The sequence below is a fragment of the Drosophila serrata genome, unplaced genomic scaffold (genome assembly GCF_035046125.1).
Source record: "Drosophila serrata isolate PLE 108 unplaced genomic scaffold, ASM3504612v1 contig_187, whole genome shotgun sequence".
Lineage (NCBI taxonomy): Eukaryota > Metazoa > Arthropoda > Insecta > Diptera > Drosophilidae > Drosophila > Drosophila serrata.
The window spans coordinates 304,819-320,704 of record NW_028257085.1 but is presented as its reverse complement, the minus strand read 5'-3'; the positions used below and the strand labels follow the sequence as shown (position 1 = coordinate 320,704).

Genomic DNA, 15,886 nt, shown 5'->3' with positions numbered 1-15,886 from the left:
GCCTTAGTAGAGAAACACACGAATACACACACGTATCCCTTGGTAACGAGACATGCTCTCCCAGTATAATTTTTGATTTCGAAAGGGCCAGCATAATCAATCCCCGTGTAGGTAAAGGGCCTGGAGAAGGAGACTCGGTCTCTCGGAAGGTCGCCCATCAGCTGTGTTTGAAGTCTTTTCTTATATATTGTTACACGGATTCACTACAGCCTTTACAAGATTCTTGATCTTCGGAATCCAATACTTTGATCGGATCAGGCGCACAATCAATTGACTGCCGCCGTGGAGCGTAATCTGTTAAGTCAACTGAATGAGAAGGCGGGCCAGCCTACAGTCGTAGGGCAAAAGGATCGGATGTCGCTCATCGTACTGCAGAGCTTTTGAAGCCGTGACGCGCCCACATGCCCTTAGAAGACCGTGTCGGTCAATAAACGGATATAAGTTCACAATTGAAGATGCCACTGGAAGGGGTCGTTTTTTCTCGCTAACACTTGTACTCTTGGCCGTATGCTCTACGCTGCGCAATGGAGATCAGCGCTCGTTCTGCCTCTCGAATTTCTTCACTCGTGAGTCGTGAAGTGGGCGAAATTGAGCCCTTGCGGCAGCGCTTGAAGAATCGTAGAACATACGCCAGGACTCGCAACGCTTTGTCCAGCTTCGAGAAGCGTTCCAGAAACTCGTCAGAGGGGGCCTTACTAAAATGCACCCTGACCGCCCGCTGCTCTAGCTCTGCGTTCGGGTGCACATCGCTCTGCACTGGCCATAGCTCTTGTGGCCCTTGCAACCACTCAGGTCCATTCCACCACAGTTGACTGTCCGCTAACTCGTGTAGGGACACGCCTCGACGGAGTTCTGTTCGGATCGAACGTGTGCCCAGCAGTCAACTGGTATCGCCTGGGTTATCTTGGCAACTCTGTTGGCCACAAACGTGGTCCAGTTGCAAGCAGGCTTTCGTAACCAGGCCAGCACGATCGTGGAATCGGTCCAGCAGCGTGCGTTCGAGCTGGCAGTCGGCCAGGTCAAGTTTAGGTGGCGTGGCTCTAGAGACCATACGTTCGCTTGAGCCCTCGAATGCCAATTATACAAAGGCTTAGGACTTACTCAAAAATCGAAAAAAAGTTCTACATTTTCAGGCACACGTACAGGCAATATTTGGGTTAAAAGGTGTCGAGAAGGGATCAGCCAAGGGTCTTCGGGAGTTAAGCGATTGCATAAATTCGCATCTGCGAGCAATCCGTACCCTGGCCACTACGCAACAAATCTTGGACGGATTGCTGATTCACATCGTCGCACGGAAGCTCGATCAGAGGACGCGGGAAAAATGGGAAGAGGATTTGTCCATCAACAACCTAGCTACGTGGGATTCTATGGAGTCGTTCTTACAAAGGAGGTGTAGGATTATGGCAAATTCGGATCAAGCCTTGCTAACGCAAACACCAAGCCGGCAGGTGGGAAAAGCCCTGCATGGGTATAGCTTCATTGCTTCAGTTGGTAGCTCAAATCTTCCCCAATGTACGTTTTGTGATGCGAGGGATCATTATTTGCCAAACTGCTCTCGATTTCTAAATTTGAGCCCGAATCTTCGATTTAGAGAAGCAAAGAAGTTGCACCTGTGCCTCAACTGTTTGCGCAAGGGGCATAGTTTGCAGCAATGCAAGTTAACACACTCCAGATACTGTCGTATGAAGCACCACTCATTGTTGCATTTTAATCAGGACCAATCTGTACCATCCACCGCCTCATCTCTATCATCCGATCCATTTCCCAACTCTCAGCCATCAACATCATTTTCATCAGCATTAGCATCATCACATTCATCATCGCCCACCAAGCCCCACAGATATTTTGCCTGTTGATTACGTGTTGCTTCCAACCGCTATTATCTATGTGAGGAATAATGCTGGAGAATTTATGCCATGCCGAGCCATCCTAGACTAGGCATCTCAGATAAATTTCATAACTTCTCGCCTAGCGAATCAGCTCAATTTAAATCATCGGAAGTCGCATACCCTAGTCTCTGGGATTGGGGAATCCTCTCTGAATTCCGATACGGCAGTCGACATTGTAGCGCAATCCCGGGATGCAAACTATCGTGCCTCATTCTCCGCGGTTGTAAAGAACAGTATCGCTGATTATCAGCCTCATTTCAATATAAATGCCACATCATGGAAAATTCCGCAAAATATATCGCTCGCTGATCCTCACTTCAATCAATCAGATCGAATAGATCTTATAATTGGTGCTGGACTCTTCTTTAAGATAATGGCTACGGGACAAATTCATTTGGGTAGCGCGTTGCCAACCCTTCAGAACACCAAACTTGGTTGGATCGTGTCTGCAGGGCTGCCGAGTGCGTCAACTCCTCAGTCTGTCTCAGCTGCCGTCGTCAAGGATCCTACGAATCATTTTGATGGTGGCACACTTGCACCCGTAGGAAGGCCAGCTGCCTTCTTAAAAAGTTGTTGGCCAATTGAAGGCCACAAAATCGCCAAGCTAGCCGTTCTGCCCCACGATGCCTATGAAGTTGGAGCAGTACCTCTTCCAACGGGGGGAGTATGTTCAGCGCAGACCGCTAGCGCCTAATCATGCGCTCATGGGTGTATGGCTGCACCTGCTGCGCTCTTAGCTCTTCTCTTTGTTTATCTATTTCTCTCTCTCTCTTCTTCTTCTGTCGCCTTATCTATGCTAAGCTACATTTCAAGATTATATATGTTGAATTCAATAAGTCGGTAGTTAGTTGCAGCTCCGACCAGAGAAGTGAAAACGAAAATATACACAGCGATTAATCAACCTAATTCGAGCGTTAATTATTGCTAAAGGGTGGCAAATTCGTTGTCTTCCCCATTTACATTTTGTGGTGACGCCTGTTGATTACGTGTTGCTTCCAACCGCGATCATCTATGTGAGGAATAAGGCTGGAGAATTTATGCCATGCCGAGCCATCCTAGACTCGGCATCTCAGATAAATTTCATAACTTCTTGCCTAGCGAAGCAGCTCAATTCAAATCATCGAAAGTCGCATACCCTAGTCTCTGGGATTGGGGAATCCTCTCTGAATTCCAATAAGGCAGTCGACATTGTAGCGCAATACCGGGACGAAAGCTATCGTGCCTCATTCTCCGCGGTTTAACGAGCAGTATCACGGATTATCAGACTCATTTTAACATAAATGCCACATCGTGGAAAATTCCGCAAAATATTTCGCTTACTGATCCTTATTTTTATTGGTCGGAGCGGATTGATCTTCTAATTGGTGCTGGACTTTTTTTTTCGAAATAATTGCTACGGGGCAAATTCACTAGGATAGCGCGTTGCCAACACTCCAGAACACCAAACTTTGTTGGATCGTGTCTGGAGGGCTGCCGAGTGCGTCAACTCATAAGTCTGTATTGGCTGCCATCGTCAGGGATCCTATTAATCAATCGGATGATGACACACTTGCTTCCGTAGTAAAGCGATTTTGGGAAATCGAGGACTTCAGTTCGTCAGAACCAGAATTGTTGCCTGAGGATTTGCGATGCGAGCAGCTTTTCAAGGAAAGTTGCGTTAGGTTTGAAAATGGGCAGTACTCTGTTCGTCTCTTGTCCACATCAGGATTCGAATCTTTAGGTGATTCCTATTGCCTGGCTCGTCGTCGCTTTAAAAGTTTGGAAGCCAAATTGGATAGGAACTTAGCGTTGAAGACTCAGTACTCCGCATTTTTACGGGAATATATGGAGCTAGGACACATATCTCGTATAACAAGGGTAGCATCGGTACCGCAATTCTTTCTTCCTCACCATTGCGTACATAAGCAAGAAAGCACGAGCACCAAGCTTCGTGTCGTGTTTGATGGATCTGCTAAATTGACTTCTGGTAGGTCCCTGAATGACTTACTTCTTGCCGGACCAACAATTCAAGGGAAAATCTTCAACATCCTGCTTCGCTTTCGTTTCTTCAAAGTTGCCCCATGTGGAGATATCTGTAAGATGTACCGCTGCGTGCGAGTTTTGCATCCTGATGACTTTTTGCAGTGCATCGTTTGGCGAAAGAACTCCACGGACGAGCTGAGTGTTTTTAAGTTAAACACAGTGAATTATGGAACTAAGCCAGGTGCCTTCTTGGCTATAAGAGCCATGCATCAGCTCTCTTATGATGAGGAGGAATCAGTCCCGGTTGGAGCCAAAATTATTCGTAGAGATTTCTATGTGGATGATTTAATTTCTGGTGGTTGTTCAGTCGAAGACGTGAGAGAAATTCGTCGCCAGGTAAAGGAGCTACTGTCGAGAGGGCACTTTCTAATCCGCAAATGGTGTTCGAATGATGCAGGAGCGCTCGAAGGGGAGTCTGACTGCGACAGGGAGCAGTTAATAAAATTTCATGATGGATCGGACATCGCCAAGGCCTTAGGTTTGGCCTGGGATCCGGCGTCTGTTCAGCTCCTATTTAATTTCTCTCAGATACCGGCAACTCATCGACCCACCAAACGAATCGTATTGTCAACAATTGCAAAATTCTATGATCCGCTTGGACTAATCCCACCAATCATCACAAAATCTAAAATCTTTCAACAATCCTTATGGAGTGCTAACGTGGATTGGGATAACGTTTTGCCATGGGGGAGTTGACCTCTCAGTTGGTAGTCATCCAGAACATAAAATTTCCACGATTCGCAATGCAACCACATGCTGCCGTTGAACTGCATGGATTCTGCGATGCTAGCCTGTCAGCGTATGGAGCGTGTTTATATTTGCGATCGGAGGTTAATGGAGAATTAAAGGTCCATTTGCTCTGCGCCAAGTCGAGAGTAGCTCCCTTGAAGGCTTTGACAATTCCAAGATTGGAACTCTCAGCAGCACTATTATTGGCTAAGCTTATAGCAAACGTCAAGGAAAGTATAAATTTCGACTGCGCATTTCATTGCTGGTCTCACTCGTCTATTGTGTTGGCATGGATTCGCCAGCCCCCGAGGGAGTTCAACGTATTTGTGTCAAACCGAATCGCGAAAATACAGGAGATGACGAAAGACATGACTTGGCATCACGTTCCGACAATTTTAAACCCGGCAGATGTCGTGTCGGGGGGATGTACCCCAAGAGAATTGCTGGATCATTCCCTTTGGGCTAACGGACCTTCGTTCCTGCTGCAAAGCGCGTCGAATTGGCCCTCTCTGCCGGAGCCAGTTAAGGATCTTCCAGAGCGTCGATCTGCAGCTTTAGTTGGAGCCGTTTGCATGGACGTTTCATCGAGCTGCAAATTCATCAACACCTTCGATAAGTTGCAGTGCGTATTTGGATATATTCATCGTTTCATTGCCAATTGCAAAGGCGAAGCTGTTCCATTAAAAGGCCTTCTTTCGGTTGAGGAGATCAACCTTGGTACTGTGCTGCTTCTGAGGAGCATCCAGCAGGTTCACTTTGCCAAGGAATATAGGGTTCTCAGCCAGGACAAGCCGTGACGTCCGGAGAGCAAGCTGATCTCACTGAGGCCGATGCTTGGATTCGATGGATTACTGCGCGTTGGCGGAAGGCTGCAAAATTGAAAGTTGGACTACGATATGAGGCATCCGATATTGTTACCCAAGGATTACGCAGTCACAAAGGCGATCATCATTTATTTTCATAGAAAATATTTACATGCAGGACCCAAGCATTGCTTGCCACATTGCGGCAAAGTTATTGGCCAATTGGAGGCCGCAAATTCGTAGCTAGCGTCGTCAACAAATGCATCCGATGTTTTCTAATGAAGCCAGTAACTTGGGAGCACGTTATGGGTAGCCTGCCAGCAGATAGAGTGAGGCTTAATCCTGTTGTTCATGCCACAGGAGTGGACTATTGTGAGCCCTTCTATTACAAAGCGGAAAGCAGAAATAATGCACCTCACAAGTGTTATATCGCCGTGTTTGTCTGTTTCTCCACGAAGGCGGCACATTTGGTAGTCGTCCAGGACCTCACAACTGATTCCTTCATCGCAGCCCTCAGAAGGTTTATTAGCCTTAGGGGCAGTCCGCGTATCATTTGGAGCGACAATGCTACAAACTTCGACAGCGCGAAGAGCGAGCTTGCCGAGTTAAAGGCATTGTTTTTGAGCGAGCAACACACGGCATCGATATCATCTGCTTGTTTCGCGGATGGGATCGACTGGAAATTCATCCCTCCGCGTGACCCTCACTTCGGAGGTTTATGGGAGGCGGACGCTCCATCTTGACCCTTGATGAATTGCGAACCCTATCGTATGAGATTTCCGCCATTCTCAATTCTCGACCACTCTGTCCACTTACAGAAAGCGCGGATGACCTGAAGGTGCTAACGCCAGCTCACTTCCTAAGGGGTTCCAGCTACGGCCGATTTCCTGAACCTGACGTGACTCATCTTCGAGAAGGCCACCTCAGCAGATGGCAACGGGTGACCCAGATGCAGCAGCACTTTTGGAAGAGGTGGAGCAGCGAGTACTTGTCCATACTTCAAGAAAGGAGCAAGTGGCGCTTCGATACGTCCAACATCAAAGTTGGAAACATAGTTTTGCTGAAGGAGGATAACATCCCGTCCATGAAATGGCAGCTTGGGCGCATTGAGGAAATAATTCCTGGCAAGGACGGCGTCATCCGAGTAGCCATGGTCCGTACTGCTACGGGTCTGATCAAGAGGGCAGTCGCCAAGCTAGCCGTTCTGCCCCACGATTCCGACGAAGTTGGAACAGTACCTCTTCCAACGGGGGGAGTATGTTCTGAGCAGACCGCTAGCGCCTAATCATGCGCGCATGGGTGTATGGCTGCACCTGCTGCGCTCTTAACTTCTCTTTGGTCTATCTATTGTCTATTTCTCTCTCTCTTCTTCTTCTGTCGCCTTATCTATGCTAAGCTACATTTTAAGATTATAAGTATTTGTTGAAGTCAATAATTCGGTCGTTAGTTGCAGCTCCGACCAGAGAAGTGAAAACGAAAATATACACAGCGATTAATCAACCTAATTCGAGCGTTAATTATTGCTAAAGGGTGGCAAATTCGTTGTCATCTCCATAAACAATTTACTTTTGATCTCAGGTTATAAATCTGCACAGCTTCAAAACCGAGGTTTTTTAAGTTTTCAACAATTTGTCCGTGTAGGGTGCTATGATGAAGTCCCTAAACTACAATTTTGTGAGGCTTCTCTTCTTTTAATTGATAAGTATGAAATTGAATTCCAATATTATCGAAGTGATTTACTATGGCTCTATAAGCGTCGCTATTCTTTGGGAAAATGCGGGCTGTTACCCCTTGACTAACTTTGACAACCCCGTTTTTTAAACTCGTAGCCTCGCTAATGATTTCAAACAAATCGTTGAGGTTGGTGATGCTGATTACAATTTGCGGTGGTTTAGGTGTCGGATGCAGTTGACTGTTGTCAATTTGCTGTGGGCTCATTAGGAACATTATCTGGTTCACCTGTGTTCACTTCAATATTGTTAACACTCTCTTCATCGCACTCCATATCTAGTATGGCAAAACGGTTAGTATTATCCACATTGTTAGTTACTGACGAGTTTAGTCCCCTACATTTTCCCTTTTGGGGCTCATGTTCGGAGAGATCGGTTTCTTTCGTTTATTTAATTGAAGCTTTTGAGCATCTATTAATCTCGCAGCAGCTCCACATGGTGTTATTGACGCATTGGTCGCAGCTCCACTTAAAATTGGAGTTGAGGTGATAGGTAATACAATACTTGCACCATGACGAGCACTGCTAGTTGTTGCAATTCCTGTAGTAACTAAGGAGCTACTATTGGCGCTAGTGAAAGTGATTGTTGTTGTTATAGTACTTATGTTGTGAGTACCAGGCAGGCGTTGAGAGCTTAGAAGCTCTGCTCTGATTTCCGACGGAGTTTTACCCGCTACTCGAAGCATTTCTTCATAATCAATCTGCTTATTGCTAAGCTGAGAGTCAGAAAAAATGTTTTCATCCATTGCAGCTATAAAACTAAATTGCTAAAAATTGGTGTTTTAAGCAATCTATTATGCACATTTTCCGCAGATACAAAAGTAGGTCCAATCAAAACAACTGATAACACAAAGCTTTGTCTCCCTTCTGTGCGGCTGAGCGCAGAGTGAGGGGAGAAGCTTTGCCCAAATGGGCAGGTATGCAGTCTTATCAAACTTTTGTTTACTTTTTCTTATTGTCCAGCTGCCGACACTGTGCAAGACAGCGTCCGAAAATTATCGCAAAATCTCTTTTGCACACGATAAGAAATAGATCAATACGAATTGTCCGTGACACAACCGATCTCAACGAGACCACATTACAGACTCATTTTAAATTACTCTAAATAATAATCGATACGTTTAATAAATTGAACTACTTGTAGTGGCGACTGAAGAACCTGGAAAATAAAGTTGTCCTAAAAGAATGCTACACTTTTCGTAAGGTCCAAGCCAAGCCAAGGGAAAAGAGCTTGAAAGCCAATTAGGAAATTTTTCGCTGCGGCTGAACGAGCTCTTTCCGTTTCCGTGGGGATCTTTCTGATCGAGATTCGCGAGTGAATACACTCAAAGAAGTGCTCGTAAGAGCCAATATTAACTAGTGCCAGTGACTCGGGGTTTTCGAGGAATTTATTCTGTAAAGTGGCCGCTTAAAGCTCTACATAAAAGTGAGTACAGGAGTGCAAAAATTTAGACACAGTTAATAACCCTTTTTGTTGTACAGATCAAAAAGGTTAAAAAAGTGGAGGCAGCGAAGCAGTACCAATCCACGACCAGTGCCAAGGGTCGCCGAAAGGGAAAAAGCGTAAATTTTGTACCAGGGCTCAGCCAGTGGGTAAATATGGGAATACAGTGTTCTTTATAAGCAGAGCTTACTGTGAATTTAAAAAAATTTACAGGTTGGGCCCTGCAGTATAGTTTGAAGTCCCTAGGCAAGGGGTACCCCTAAGCTGAGGGGATGAGGTGACGAGGAACAAAACCAGCGCAGGAGGAGCCGATTCTCAATAAAAATCTGGCCAACAGCGCGGATGTCCAACCCATTTTTTGGCCAGCTTCGCGTCTGTAGAGAGGATTAATTTTTTTTTTGTGAAATATTGTTTACGTAACCGGGGCAATGACCCCAAGTGACTTTGACCTCGCGGGTTAACCTTCATTTGCCCTCTGTGATCTTACCTCCTTAGAGTATATTAGTGCAAGTGTAAAAGAACCTTAAATGGGGTTTTACCCTTTAAGCCCATTTTGACTACTTCCTTTTTTCTGAATTATTGTTCGACCAATTTGCTCCAAGAAAGTCAGTGAGATTATTGGCCCAAAACTGTTGCTAACGTTGGCCTTTTGAATTTGAAAAATTGATGCTCGACATATACCTCTGCTTGCGACTAGCCTAAAATTTAATGAAGCCAAAAATGATGTGAATTTATGCTGAATTGCAAACATTTTAATTTAATTTATAATTAATTTAGTTTTAGGCTTAACTTTAATTTTACACACATTTATTTAAAATTTATATGCCTTCACAATACATTACAATTACAAATGGAGTTCTCTTGTTGCATAGCGAAGATAATAGTGAAATGAAAATAGGGTGAACTGGCCAACTGGCCAACAACGAACTTTAACCCTCTTTTTCAGCAAATCGTCGAAGGAGATCGATCTTCACCGAAGGATAACTTGAGTGAGTTTTGAAAGAAGTTATTGATTCGAATGAAAGCATACAAATGCCAAGAAAAATGAGAATATTTGAAAACGAAAACAATTAAAAATAATTTAATTTAAAATACACTAAATGAAATCTACTTAAACTATTGCAACAACTGAAATTGAGAAAAAAATTCAAAACTAAAAGAAGTTAAAAAAAAAAAACATGAAGTAAAATAACACTTACGCATACAATTTCGATATAATTTAAACTTTTAAGATGAGAAAATATTTCTTTTATTTTTTTTTACAATTTTTAACACTCACATATATACATCTTTTATATTCTACATTTTAATTTTAGCTTATATTTACCTTCTTTGTTAGCTTTAAGTTTTAAATTTATTTTATTAAACCTGTTTTAACTTTTGAAATCATGGAAGCTTAAAAACCGTAATTTACCGACTCGTAGGATGACTCCACGGTCGTAGGGTTCTAAAGGGGTCACCAGAGCCATGCTCTTGCGGCAGGTGATCTTAGGTTGGGTGGGCACAAAGCGAGCACAACAACATCTGTGTCTCTGCAATGTATTGATTTTCTCTCTGCCTTCTCTTCTGTTTTCTCTACTTCCGCTTTTCTTCTAACTTTCTTATTAGTGTAAATTTTGTTTATCGTTCTTCCGATTAACTTCTAGCTATTGTTTTGTCGCAGCACGCTAATTTCTTGTCTTGTTAATAATTATGTATAGTCGTCGAACGAGATCTGGGTGAGCAAGACCAACACCCCCAAAGCCGACGAGCTAGAGCCGGAAATTTATAGCGTGACCCAGCAGCTCAGATCCTCGCCAACCCCCGACTAACTATATGGTTGCACACTACAGTTATAATTCATTATTAATAATAAGAAAAGTGGCGCCCCAACGTGTGGAGCCTTAGTAAAAATTATTTTTTATTAAGACTCGCGGATAAACAAATTCAACACATTCTACGTTAACTCTCTCTTTTATTGTATACCCTAATTTGCAACAATTTCGTTTTATTAATTCTTGGATAACAGCTTTTTGAATTTTAGTATTTGTAACTGTCCAGAATTTTAAAGTTTGTTTGTTTGTTTGTTTTAATAAAAATACCGTTTTTTATTAAGACTCAAGTGTAAATAAATTCTTTCTATTTTTGTTAATTTGAACTAGCTTTCGACTTCTTCAAACTAGTGTTGAATTTTTTTGTTTTGTCTTAATTAGTCTTGGAAAACAGTTGTGATAAATATTAGTATTTCCAACTGGTCAGACTTAAAGGGAAACAAAAGATTTTTGTATATTGAGAGGAAGTGACAAGGTGCCTGTTAAAAACAATACAAAGAGCTCATTTTCTGTTCCATTTATATAGCACTAAGTCATAAAACTAGTCTCGACTTTAAACTCAACTCTATGGAAAATACTGGCATTTCTTTCGAGTCGTGCCATATCCTGAAAAAGTATTCTACAGCTTTCTTTAACTTTCTTTCTAATTTTTCCTTGAAGCTTTATTTTTTAAGATCGTATTCTGGAATACATGCGAACGTGTTTCTGAACTCTTCGCTGTCCGAATTCGAAATAAATAAATATCGCTTTCCTTGTTTTGAATAGGTTTTAAACCTAATCAAAAATCTTTTATTTTTCCAATCTTTCAACTTCTGAGAAAATTAATCTTAACTGACCCTTTGATACGTGTGACATCTAGAGTTCGGTAAATACAATTTGATGACTTTATTTTTGATTTGATCGCGCTATTTTATCTCATAATTTTCTATATTTTTTGGCTTAATTTATTTAAACATTTGGCTATATTTATCGCAAAGAAGCAAAGGGTTCTGAGAATTTGATTGCAGCAAGTTAACTGCTATCGGAACGAGATCTCATTTTTCGAATTCAATTTTTTTTTTTTTAGATTTTCTTGGGAACGATGGGGCTAGACCGCTCTCCAGAAAGGGGGGCTTGAATCAAGCCCAAGCTATAATTGTCCGATATGTAAGGCAGACATAAGCACTGCCGAGGTCTTTGCAACCTCATGCCAACACGAGTTCCACAAGCGATGCATAGAAGCTCATTGGAAGGATAGCGCACAATGTCCGGTGTGCAAAGTATCTTGTAGACCAGCTATCTCAAAGCCTATAGATGGATCTGACAGGCAAACCCGAAGTGGCTCGAAGAAACGGCAGCCTTTAGATACAGTTTCTCAGCACGCATTGGATAATACAGCTTCAACCTCAGGACAAAGTTCACAAACGAACACAACTGGGGTTAGCAATTCAAGCGTTTTGACGGCTAATGCTTTTACTTTACTGGCTATGGAGCGAAGGTTACTGGTCGGTTATCCTGACCGATTTAATTCAAAATTCCGTTTCAGATTGTATCACCAGGGCGTTAGCTAATTCAAGTCGAGGTATGAACAATGCTCAGAGTGAGCATTCTTCACGGCGTTCGCTTGGAAACGATGATGATAGGGGCGGATCTAGAAATGAATTCAGAAGCGAATCAAGACAAGTCCTCTTGGCTCCTTGTTCTCCCGCTTCTCAAGGAAACACTACGTCCGACTTAGTAAACCGACCAAATAAAGTCGTGCATATCCTAAACGGATGTAAAATCAAATTTTCGGGCACAGGAGTATCTGTAGACAATTTTATTTATAGAGTTGAAAACATACAAATGCCAAGAAAAATGAGAATATTTGAAAACGAAAAAAATTTAAAATACACTAAATGAAATCCACTTAAACTATTGCAACAACTGAAATTAAGAAAAAAAATGCAAAACTAAAAGACATGAAGTCCATTTATTTTAATATTTAAAAAAAAAAAAAAAAAAAAAAAAACAGGAGTATCTGTAGACAATTTTATTTATAGAGTTGATACGTTGACTAGGGAGACGTTAGGCAACAATTTCTCTTTGCTGTGCAAACACGCTAGTGTCCTATTTGATGTCAAAGCAAACGAGTTTTACTGGCGATACCATAAAGCTCATGGAGAAATTAATTGGGACAGTTTCTGTTCAGCTTTGCGCCTTCAGTTTCGGCAGAGCAGAGACGATGGCGATATCGAAGAATTAGTTAGAAACACTAAACAAAAGCCCGATTCGTTCGATTGCTTTTATGATACAATTACTGCACTAGTCGATCAGCTGGAACATCTCTGGACATCGAATAAGTTAATTCGTGTCCTGCGAAACACTTTGCGGCCAGAGATTCGACATGAAATATTAAATATTGAGATCAATACAGTTTCGAAGTTAAGAGAGATTTGTCGCAGGCGCGAAGCCTTTTTAGCCGATGTTAAACGGTCCAGTGGCTACGCGCGAAGCACTCCGTTTAGAAGGGAAGTGTCAGAGTTTGGTCAGGAATATAAGGCTCAGATAGATTCCGAACCGGAAACAGATGGTGATATCGAAGCGTTTTCTTTGTTGTGCTGGATTTGCCGCAAAGAAGGCCACCGATATCAAGATTGCGTTTTGGAGAGAAGAGTATTTTGCTACGGTTGTGGAGCTGCAAATACTTACAAGCCAAGTTGCAGCAAGTGCTCAAAAAACTCCAAAGCCGGCATGTCGAATTCGCAATTCAGACAGAAGTTTTCGAGTGCCTCACGGAACCAAGCCACGATGACCAAAGAATAGAACATGCAGCTGATGTTGCTCAACTTCCTTTCCCTGACATTCAACAACTACCTGCTAGTCCCTTGCTACATAGCAAAATCTCAGACTTAAGAGAAATAATTAAACCGGAAGATAACTTTAAATTACAGGATGTACAACAACACAGGTCTCGCAATTCTAGTCGCATAAAATCATTCTGGCAAAATGTTAAACAATGTAGAATTGGCATCGAGTACATAAGCTCTCTACCGACAGGACCAAAAGATTCTCGATTCTTTTTGCCAATTAATATGTTAGGTCGAGTACTTTATGGCCTGTTAGACTCCGGCGCATCAATAAGTAGCGTAGGAGGTAACTTAGCTTAGATTACAAAGCAATTAACAGCAATGCTACTACGGCCGATCACAGCAGATACTAGGGTATTTCAAAGCGGATGTGGAGTACGACGACGTAAAGAGGCTGTTGAAAGTTTACATAGTGCCCTCACTGAAGCAGAATTTTTATCTTGGGATAGATTTTTGGAAGCTTTACGATCTTCTGTCCAGAAATTTGCATATATTCAAATTAGACACAACGGAGACTGACTGCAAGGACAAAGCTGATCAGCATCAATTGTCCAACATAAATAGAGCCACGTTGGCGAATGCTGTAAATTGTTTTCCATCATTTAGTCAAAAAGGACTTGGTAGGACCAACCTTATATCCCATTCCATTGACGTGGGCAATGCTAAACCAATAAAACAACGCCATTTCCCTGTCTCACCGGCCGAAGAAAAGTCAATGTATGCCGAAATTGACAGGATGTTGCAGCTGGCGGTTATAGAAGAGTCCGACAGCGCATGGTCTTCTCCAATCGTTATGGTAACGAAGCCTGGAAAGGTTAGAATTTGTTTGGACTGTCGCAAGGTGAACAGTTTCACCGAAAAGGATACATATCCTTTACCTCAGATTAGTGTCATTTAGAGTCGCTTGCCGAAGGCAGAATATATAACTAGCCTTGATCTAAAGGACGCTTATTGGCAAGTGCCTTTAGACGTGGCTTCGCGCAACAAGACAGCGTTCACTGTTCCTGGTAGACCGCTCTATCAGTTTAAAGTAATGCCGTTCGGGCTTTGCAATGCCACTAGTACAATGTCCGATTGATGGACAAAATAGTGCCAGCTCATTTTAGAAATGAGGTGTTTATTTACTTAGATGATCTGCTGGTAGTGTCATCAGGCTTTGAGAGGCACTTAGAAGTGCTAAGAGAGGTTGCATTACACTTAAGGCATGCGTGACGATCATAATTGGCAAAAGTCACTTGTGCAAGCTGAGGGTTCGATATTTGGGCCATATAATCGGCGATGGTGGGATTCGAACTGACCCTGATAAGGTTGCAGCAATTAGAAATTTCCCATTGCCTACAACTTTGCGCAGCTTGCGAAGCTTTAAAGGTCTGTGCGGATGGTATCGCAAGTTCGTCCCAAATTTTGCATCTCTTTCTGCTCCGTTAACAGATCTGATGACTACAAAAAGAAGATTTAGTTTGACTGAGGCTGCAATAAAATCGTTTGAAGAACTAAAACTATGCCTTAGCAAGGCTTCATTAAAATGGTTAATATCTAATCACGATCTAAATTCGCGTTTAGCTCGATGGGCTTTGGCCTTGCAAAGGTATGATTTTAAGATTGAGCATAGAAAAGGTTCGCTAATATAGTTCCCGCCTCTTTGCCTCGGGTAAACGAGGACGTTATAGCGGCAATAGACTTGCGAGAAGGATTTCTCGTGGATCTAAACTTCGATCACTTTAAATCAGAAGAATATACGCAGCTCGTACAAAAAGTGAGTGGAAATCAAGCAAATTTTCCTAATCTCAGAGCGGATAGCGGATATGTTTATCGAAATGCAGAGCATTTGACAGGAGAGCAAGTGCACGACGAATATGCTTGGGAGTTGTGGGTGCCTAAGGAACTGGAGCCTGAGATACTTTCTCGAGCTCACGATAGCTCGTTGTCTGCTCATGGCGGAATACACAAGACAATTGAAAGAGTCAGGAGGTACTATTTTTGGCCAGGACTCGTGGCAGACGTTAAAAGCCTACATCAATGCTTGTGAAGTGTGCAAAACAACGAAAGCACCAAATTATGTTTTGCGACCACCATTAGGAAAAGCACCAGAAAGTCTGCGATTTTTCCAGCGGTTATTTATAGATTTTCTCGGACCTTATCCTACATCCAGAGGTGGAAATATAGGTATTTTTATAGTTCTTGATAATTTTTCTAAATATGTGTTTTTGAAACCGGTAAAGAAGATAGATACTAGTGTCGTAGTAAAATATCTGGAAGGAGAATTATTATTGTCTTTTGGCACTCCCGAAACTATAGTGTCTGACAATGAATCTCAATTCCGGTCGCACGCATTTCAAAAGTTGATGTAGCAATGTAATATTACGCATACACTGACTGCTGTGCATTCGCCACAAGCTAGCGCCTCCGAGCGCGTTAACAGGTCAGTTATCGCTGCTATTAGAGCGTATTTGCGGCCCGATCAAAATGACTGGGACGAATACGTAAACAGGATTAGTTGTGCACTGAGATCTTCCGTACATTCTAGCTTAGGTACTTCTCCCTACTATAATGTTTTCGGACAACACATAAATAATTCCGGTTCCACATACTCTCTGTTGAGGAAGCTCAACCTATTGGCATTAGACTACT

General features: G+C 42.6%; 2 protein-coding genes across 6 annotated transcripts in view; one reads left to right on the top strand and one right to left on the bottom strand.

Moving 5' to 3' along the window:
- The window catches only part of LOC110180214 (dynein regulatory complex subunit 3), a 246,250-nt gene that overhangs the window by 165,381 nt on the left and 64,983 nt on the right, over window positions 1-15,886 (bottom strand). The window lies entirely within an intron of this gene.
- LOC147644320 (uncharacterized) lies at window positions 6,393-6,728 on the top strand. Its single transcript, XM_086829178.1, has one exon. It carries the CDS (start codon window positions 6,393-6,395, stop codon window positions 6,726-6,728), a length of 336 nt encoding a protein of 111 aa, XP_086685304.1.